Here is a 9337-nt window from a genome sequence, read left to right as displayed (position 1 = left end):
ACAGGTGTGCCGTACATGAGCCAACACTGAGGCACCTACATGGCGCAAGGGGCTTTGTCTAAGGGGTAAGTAACATCAACATAGTCTGGTATGGAAATGCAGTTGAGATAGTAATATAATCGGCAGCATATGGATGACGGGTCAATCAGGCTTGGTGCGATTGCAAACTATGGCCTGCAGATTGTCTGACCAGACACGTCACCAGTTAAGAAAACTGTGGAACACGTGTCCAATTGAGGAACCGACCAGCAAACGTTTACTAAAGTGAATGCACTTTAACACCTAGAAGACTTTGCAAGACTCTTTTTATACCCTTATCTTTCGTCTTCCAGATGTTGTTCTTAGCCGGAATGAGATTCGTCCGTCTGCCCAAAGCAACGTGCAGTTAAAAATATTTTTTTTCAATTTCTAGACAGGCAACAAAGCTTCGGCATTTTCTTAAAATGAGGACCATAATGCACTTTCAGGAAACGCATGATGGGCGGAGCGTGTCATTCTCGTACGTTCTAATGCATGCGTGTGCACACCTCCCACCATCTTAGTTCAATCAATACACGCTGGGCTTACATTAAACGCACAAAAAAGCAAAATACGTAGATTCTGTAGAACACACTGCGTGGGCACAGCCTGAAAGAAAGCGAGTGAGTAGAACGTATGTCCGTCGTTTAATCACACATAGATTAAATCGTTAAAAACACGTTTATTTCATACAAACAATTCAAATCATTGCCATGACATCCTGGAATTCAGGAAACACTTATGAAATAAGCACTTCGTTACGAAGTGAACGAGCCATTAGTCAACAGCCACATCATGCAGCCATTGGTGTATTTAAAAATAATTCTCGGAAGCGAACAAAAGCATCAATCACATGGGACATTCATTCATGGTCACATTCCAAAAGGAGCGAGTATATCCCTCGCATTGGGCGACAGATGGATATTCACATTTATAGTGTCACATATTAAAAATAAAAAAAAAACAAGCATATGGGCTCTGAGGTTACTGCGGTTCTGGAAAAAGCAGAAAGCGAGCCCTGGACCGGACAGGCATGTTCGGTGGTTGTACGCGCTGGCAGCAGTTTGTTTGTTCGGTAGTCAATTCTCAGAATTCACATAGGGGAGGAGGGCGGTTCTTGGGATAACACAAAAAATCTCCAATGTGCACGTCCTCAGGTTACACCCCAACGGCTGCACAAACAGCGCATGGTCAAAACAAGCTGAGACACATCTCGCCCCCGCCCCATCCCCTCCGATGACCTTGCATGGTGCGAGGTTCCAGTTCCTCCTGTCCTATGTTACCCAAACAACAACAAAAACCTCCCAGTCCTCACTGTAAACGAGGGAGGGGTGAGGGCCGCTAACCCATAGCCTATGCGCCTAAACACTGATTAAACGTACTTAGACTTGGCGGTTGTAAAATAACGTGCCTGTTATTTATAGGGCCTGAACAATTATTCTGTGAAAGTCTTTTATCCACTGCAGAACAAAGAGTAACATCGATTGCAGCCACCCACAACAGCTTGAAGTAGTGCCATCCCCAGAACCAACCACCTTCCCCACCCAATTAGGGAAACAGGGCCCCCAACCGGACCCTTCTTATTAGCACCAAGTTCATGTAATCTCATTGCCCTGGTATTAAAAATGAATACAAAACGTAAGTGTTGCTTTTCAAGTATGGTTTACCCCCTTGTACAACACGTGTCTGGCTGAGAAGAGAACAAGCACAGTCTGATGGCGTGAACCCTCCCAAGGGCACAGGTCCAAGCCTCCCCTGCAGACTCTCTGCTGTCAGTTCTTGGTGCAAAGTTCTCCTCTCGGCGCAGGGCAGATGTCGCTCCTCTGGTTGCCGAGGGCGTCTCCCACAGGCGGTGATCGCCTTCCGGCCTGTCGCCCTCTTTTCAAACAGGAGTGGAAGCGTGTTACCTCGAACAGATCTCCTTGTCCCAGGGCTGCTCTTCTCGAGTCGGCCCCTGGTACAACATTCTCTTGGTGGTAGGGGGTGAGTGGCGGGGGCTTCCCTGTAGCCATCTGCCTGCGGGGATCCCAGGCCGATCACCTCTGGACCAGACCTGGGGCAGATCTCTCCTCGCCGGGCCCCGGGTCTCAGTCACTGCACAGTCTCCGGCACAGTACAGGAGGCGGCCAGCTGGAGGCGGCGCACGGCTTCCTTGATGAGGTTACCGGAGAGCAGCAGCTCCTGCAGCAGGCGATGCGGATCCTCCTCGTCCCCCCGATCTCTGACTGCGGCTCCGCGTGTCCAGCCACGGCCACAGAGCTGCTTTTTGCCGGGTGCCGCGGTTCCTTGCAGCGGCGCCCGGTGTTGCTGCGATTGCTTCCCACTGGCTCGTGAGGCGCACAGTGCGTAAGGGGCGCTACGACCACGCACGCAGCCACATGCTGCTACGGCCGAACTCCCAGCCCCATAGCCGGGCTCTGGCGGCGTCGGGTGGCCTGGGCGGCTGCAGGGACCTTCCAACTGCAGGGCCTGCCCGATACGGGCTACCAGTGCATCCACGTCATGTTGCGGCCGCACGGTGACAGAGTGCTCAAGCAGCAGGAAGCGCTCCTCCTCCAGGCACGGCATGGTGATGGCGACCCGGCTCGGCAACAGCAAGCCCCGCACTCCGCCGCTGCCTTTCAAGTGTAAACAATGAGTGACGCGCCACCCGCTCCGACTGTACCACTGCGCTGAGACGGCGTGGGGGTGTCGCTCACAACCAGCCAGTGTGTAAAGCTCCCGAGACGCACGTTCTCCATTCGACCGCCCCCTCGCAACACAGCTTGTTATTTATTTCGAACACTGCCGACCAATCCCTTCAACCGGACTTGCTTCTGAATGGCTGCCCGACTGACTACATACGAGACACCACCCCTATGTCAGTTGAGCCCTGCCCAGCCTTTCAAAGTCTAAGAATGCGAAGGGCGACGTCACAGTGTTTTGGTGTCTGGTTGTAAGGCAAGGGCATGGTGTCACCCTGAGGAGGCGGGGCTACGGCAGGCTGCGCCTCGCTTCGTCTGGCGAAATGATAAAAGGCTTCTCGCGCTGCCTGTCTATAGCTAGTCGCTGCGCGTAGTCCGTGAATATGCGCAGTGTGATGTTTACGACGAGGCGGCGCTTCCTTTGTTTCACCACAGCTACTCCATGTGCTGCTGTGTTGTGGACGTAATGCTCTCGGGCGCGCATGCGCTCACATGCTTGTTTATCACCACGGATGTTGACCTTATTGTAAACAAGAGCGCGAAAATTCCTTCCAAGGAGGTAACGCCTTCTAACAGGAGGTGTTTTCCTCCACGGTTCGGCGTGGAGGTAAACAAGCCTTGGGTTGTGTTCCTTTTGTATGTTGCAGATCCTGTTTATGAATTAACAAATCTTACTATCGCCTGCTTCCACTACCCTTTTGAAAAACACAGTTCAAATTGTAATGAGGTTAATTTTGAAATGCTGTAATTAGGTTTGAAATGTGTCTTCCTGAATTATTTGGCCTGCTTAATGTTTTTTTAAAATTGAAAATAGGAAGAATACGATACAATATTAAACGAACGTATCGAAATAGTCACACTGTTTTGTAAAACTGAAACAAATATCAGGTTGGAAATCCCAGTGCAGTAAAAAGCAAAGTAGACACATGCCATAAATGGCTCAGCAGAACTAAAAACTGCCAGCTTACCGAAAACCATAAATAGTGAGTCTGTTTCTCACACCTCTTCCCAGCCACTCCCCCCCACCAAATCCCCACTCCAGACTTAAAGGAAAGACTAAGGCACATGGAAACAATTAAATAAGGTGATACTAGGTATCAATATAATCCTAATGACCCTCAAAACCGGCACCAACCATGCCCACTGCTCACCCCTCTACCCCTCGGGCTACTCCAACCCCCAGAACATCATCCTAACAGCTGGCTCACCACTCCTTTAACAAACCGCGCTCACAGACCGATTCAATCTATTCCTAAGATGTCGCACAGCAAAGCGATAGAGCTAGCCAAAACATACAAATGGACACCAAACAGTAAAAGAGAACCCACCTCCAAGATTAAGGTGATCACTGGTATCGGGAGAAACCCTGTTCTACCCAGGTTAACGCCCAGACCGCCAGCACACCTCTCGGATATCCCTAGGGCACCCGCCTCTCAGAAACACAACAGCAACTCGAATAATACCAACTGCCTACTTATAAACTGTAGATCTGCCTCCAAGCATGCTACAGAACTAGAGGAAACAATCCTTAACTGTGACATTGATATTGCATTCATCACTGAGTCTTGGCTCAATGAATCACCCTACCCCATCCTCGACTTACTAGTTCCTCCTGGATTCTCAATCATCAAAAAAGACAGAATCGACCAAATAGGCGGGTGCTTAGCCATTATCCACAAGAATACCATCACAATGGTGGAATCTGTCTCCTCCTCTCACAGCATCTTTGAATATCTCAACACCTCCATACGGTTGAAAAACAATAAGTCAACAAATTTCCACCTTCTCTACCACCCCCAGGCAACACTCACCCCTTCCTCGACCACCTATCAGACCTGGTAACTCACTGCTCACTTTCAGATGCCAAATGCATATTAATCCTAGGCGATTTCTACCTCCACTGGAATGATGAAAAAAACACCCAAATGCAATCCTTAAAAGAACTCTTACTCGAGCACAACCTCAACCAACACTGCAAAGAGCAAACCCACAACAGAGGCTCAAACCTTGACGCCATTATAGCCCAGAGGAAGTCAAGTCGATAACCATCAACAACATCCTCCCAGTTGATTGGTCAGACCACCGCATCATCCTGTTCCACCTACACCTGGAAGAATCATACCCCATCCATACTCAGAAAACCCTTCAGTGGTCCAGAAACCTAAGCCAAGCTCCCCTAGCTGAGCTGGAAAAAACAATGATCTCTAGCCTTCCCCCTAAATCAGACGACCTCTTAACGATCAAACTCACAACCCATTTTAACTCTACGATGACAGCCGTCCTAGACCAAGTAGCATCTCTGAAACTAAAAAAGATTTGAGACACCCCTTCCAGATCCTGGTTCACCAAGGATCTCAGCTCAGAAAGACACAACTCAGAGCTGCAGAAAGACTCTGGCGAGTCAATCCTTCCTTAACTCACCTCCACCGACTCAGAGCAGAATGCAGAACATACAAAAACCACTTCATCAATGAAAAAGCAGCCTTTTTCTGCAACGCCCTTGACAATGCAATAAACCGCCCTAAAAACCTTTTCAACATCATAAAAAACTAGACTTCGAAACCTCCCGCTAAAGCCCCTCATGTGGTACTGTAAAATTTGGAACCACATTGGAGGCATGGCCCCACCATGCCTATTTTGGTGTCAACGAACCGCAAATGACAAAAGCGGTATGTACAAGTGTTTTTGTCATGTTTCACTGATGAATTCACCGTATATATATATAATACTACATATTGAACCCTCGGGTTCCATATTAGAACAGTAGCCATTTTTGTGGTTGCCCTCACATAGGCTGTGTGCTAAGGCCATGCCTAGGCCTAAAGGACACATACACCTTCTGTGACTTCTCTGTGACCTGTGCAAACTGACTCCACTGCCCGAGGTCAGCCCTGTCTGGCCGGTTCCTTTTACTGCGGCCAACTGGGATTAGCATCAGGGCCCGAGGCATCATAAATTCCTTCTTCCCACACGAACCCTGACTAATCTCTTTCACATCTGACTCGGTTTCCTACTTTATGGCTTGTTTTACGAGCAGGAGGTGCCCGTTTTATTGGGGTCTGCTGATATCTGATGAGGGTTCTGAGCCTTGCTGGGTTAAATGATTGAGGGCTGAACGAACTGAAATGTGGGATTGTCATCATGACTCTGCCTTTTCTTTGAAGCCAAAATATGTGAATGACCACTTGTAAAATAGGGGCGGTGTTGCCCAAAGCGTAATATTCTGTATAAAAGAGAAGACTGGTTTTTGTTCTGGGGACTGCCTCATTTAGTTGCTAAGGCTTCTGTGCGACGTAGTCTCACTCAATTGAGTTTAATAAAGATGTCTTTTTCATATTTCAGCTTCTTTTGCCAAGTTCTTTGTTATATTACCATGAGTATGAAAATCAGCAGTACCTCACTCAGGGCTCTGAAGAACGCTGCGATAAATTTGCCAAATTCTTTAAAGAGAAAATCACGTTGATCGAGTCCTCCCTCGATAGCCACACACAAGCGCCTGACTCTGCAGCGGGAATCCCCCTCTCTGAGACAAAGGAGGGCAACCAATCCCCTGGATCCCCCTCCACCCTTAATTGCTGGAAAGCATTTAAGCCACTCTCAGAAATGGACATCTCCAAACTAATTGCGAACTCCAAACCCTCCCCCCACTTCGCAGACCCCCTCCCGGCGTCCATGGCAAAAAACCTCAGCCACGTCATTTCACCCCTTTGGACGATGATAATAAACAGCTCACTAAACACGGGGGTCATGCCAGACTGCCTAAAACGTGGCCAAGTCTCTCCACTACTAAAAAAACAGGCTTATACCTCGAGGACCATAACAACTTCAGGCCAATCTCAAACCTGCCCTTCCTGGCCCAAATCCTCGAGAAATGTGTCCTACTCCAACTCAACCAGTACATCGACACAAACAATTTCCTGGACTCTCACTAATCAGGCTTTAGAGAGGGTTGCAGCACAGAGATAGCCTTACTAAATATAGCAGACAACATCCACAAATGTATGGATGCCGGTCGCTGCTGCCTGCTCATCCTCCTAGACCTCTCCGCGGCCTTTGACGCGGTAGACCATAAACTTCTTCTCAACACATTAAAATAACAGGCCGGAGCAGACGGCATAGTGCTAAAATGGTTCACTTCTTTCTTTCACAACCGTTGTCAACAAATCAAAATAACTCAATCTCCGATACCTCCACTATAACCAGAGGTGTCCCTCAGGGCTCAGTTCTCTCACCTACTCTCTTCAGTTTCTACACGGAGCCCCTCACTACCATAATCAAACAAGCTAACATCACCTAACACCTTTACGCAGATGACATCCTGCTGTACCTGGAAGTCTCCTCCCCAGAAGACATACGCCGTCTCATCGACACCCTAAAAAAAATTCAAAACTGGCTATCACACAACCACCTAAAGCTTAACCAAGATAAGACAGAAATCCTTCTCCTCTCCAACGACGGAAAAACCCACCAGGTCCAAGAATGGATTAAGCTTATGGACTCCCTAAACTTCAACCGTACCCTGACCAGCTTCGCCAAGTCACTGGGCATCCTACTAGAGCCTAACCTGAACAAGAGTGCGCACATAAAGGCTACCGCTAGGAGTGCCCACTACAAACTAAAACTACTCAACAAATTCGAGCCCTTCTTCCCACCAAATGATCTCAAGACAGCAACGCAAGCCCTGGTTCTATCCAGACTAGACGACGGAAATGCCACCCTCACAGCGAAATCCCACCTAGCCCCCATGAGAACAACTCTAAACGCAGCAGCAAGGATGGTCACTGGAGCAAAAAGACATGATCATATCTCACCCTCCCTGAAAAACCTTAAATGGCTCCCCATTGAAGCTCGCTGCCAGTTCAAAACTGCTTGTCTCACCCACAAAGTCCTTCACACTGGCAAACCAGCCTACCTTGAAGCCAAGATCACCAAGGCAGTCCAGGCAAGAAACCTGAGGAGCACCAACAACCTACTTCTCATCTCGCCAAAGAGACTCAAACAAAAAGCCCTGACGTGTTTCTTTTCGGGGAAATTCCCCCAAAATCTGGAACTCCCTACCAGCAGATCTCAGAACCAACCCCTCCTTCGTGACCTTAAAATAAAAAATTCAAGGATCTCCTCCTCGCTCGACACCTCTAACCTTCAGACAATTTCACCTCAGTGCCTTCCCATAGACTCCCCTTTTTGCTCTGTCTGTCTGCTATTGCCCATTCACCTGTGTACGTGTTGTAAAGCGCTCTGATAACTGGGGTCTTGCCAGCGCGATATAAAACTCTATAAATAAATAAATAATATGATAACCACTCTTCGGTGGTCATCATGCATGATATGAAAACATTTCCCACATAGGCAAGCATGGAAGAGTGAGGGGAGTGCACAACGGTGCACACATTATCAACACAGAGCAGAGACAGACCTGTTGATTGGAAGTGCAAGGGAGCTGGCACAGGACCTGATCAATGGGGTCGTGCTGCAGCCTCCATTAAGTAGTTCCTGGGAGCAGAACGGGGCGCTGGGTGGCGGAAGGAGGGAGACTAGAGCTGAGCGCGAAAACAGCAGGAAACGTCACAAGAGTAAAAAATGCGCAAAAGTAATTGCGTAATTAACAAAAGTAAAAACGGCACAAGAGTAAAAAAGAAAAAATGAACTCAGGCAATCAACAAGACGATGGAGATAAACTAATACAGGAATAGAAGCTGACTACTGACGCTGTGCTAAACAGGAACAGAGGGCTATTTTAGTCAGGCAGCAGCATTTCCAATTAAGACTAGTGGCAAAAGACAGCGAGCGGGGGGGAGTAAGGTGAGCGCACAATGGTGCACATGACGTCAACACAGGACAGAGACAGACCTGTCGACCAGAAGAGCGAGGGAGTTGGCACAGAACCTGCCCCAGAAGTGACATCCGTGACAGGTGAAAGGACAAGGACGCTACATCCCCCCATGTTATAAACATAAACTTGCTTTCAGTCCATTGTGGTGATGAGTCCATCTGGAGGTCAGGTGTTCCATAGAGAGCAAGCATATAAAGTGCAGGGGATAGATTGGGACCCCAAGAAAAATGGAGCTCATCCTATTTAGTGTGTACTAAACCTCCTACATGGTGAGAAAAAACAGTTTTTTTATATAACCCTCACCCACCAGGGTTGTTCCTTGTTGGCCTGCTTCATCATAGTGTTCCTCCCGTTCTGCTACGGAACGAGGTGTGCTGCGACCTGTGAAATATGTGGGAACACTGAGTGGTATGCTCTAGATGGTGGTGTAATAGGAGATGGATGGGTTTTCGAAGTAAAATTAAAAACAACTGCCTGTTAGGAGAGCTATGCTTCATTCCATTCTCGAGACCGTGCTAAACAAGCATTTGCAATGCAACCGGTCTCGCATTTGTGAAAGTTAGAGCTCTTGGTATTGAAAATGACAATGTTTTTTATTTTTGTTTTTTTGCATGCCGTGGAGTGAAGATATTTGTTTGCAAACACCCTGTCTTGCTTTATTTGGTTTATTTTTATTTTTCATATTTTGAACCTTTCTTTTTCACTCCGTCCCGAGGCTTAACTTTGGAACAGAAAAATGCCATAAAAAGACAACATTTACAGCCAAAGTGTTAAAGGGGGAGCAGCTGCCAGAGGCAGAGCA

The 9337-nt window shown here is 47.9% G+C and overlaps 1 protein-coding gene across 1 annotated transcript; it reads right to left on the bottom strand.

The window, feature by feature from the left end:
• Positions 1–680: 680 nt before the first annotated feature.
• On the bottom strand, positions 681–2829 carry LOC146831029 (GSK-3-binding protein-like). The gene has a single exon (XM_085605237.1). It carries the CDS (start codon positions 2584–2586, stop codon positions 2110–2112), a length of 477 nt encoding a protein of 158 aa, XP_085461363.1. The 5' UTR covers positions 2587–2829; the 3' UTR covers positions 681–2109.
• Between the last annotated feature and the right edge of the window lie 6508 nt (positions 2830–9337).

Source organism: Triturus cristatus, chromosome 5_1 (assembly GCF_964204655.1).
Source record: "Triturus cristatus chromosome 5_1, aTriCri1.1, whole genome shotgun sequence".
In the NCBI taxonomy this organism is placed as follows: domain Eukaryota; kingdom Metazoa; phylum Chordata; class Amphibia; order Caudata; family Salamandridae; genus Triturus; species Triturus cristatus.
The sequence above is the reverse complement of the archived record's forward strand: the minus strand, read 5'-3'. Positions and strand labels throughout refer to the sequence as shown.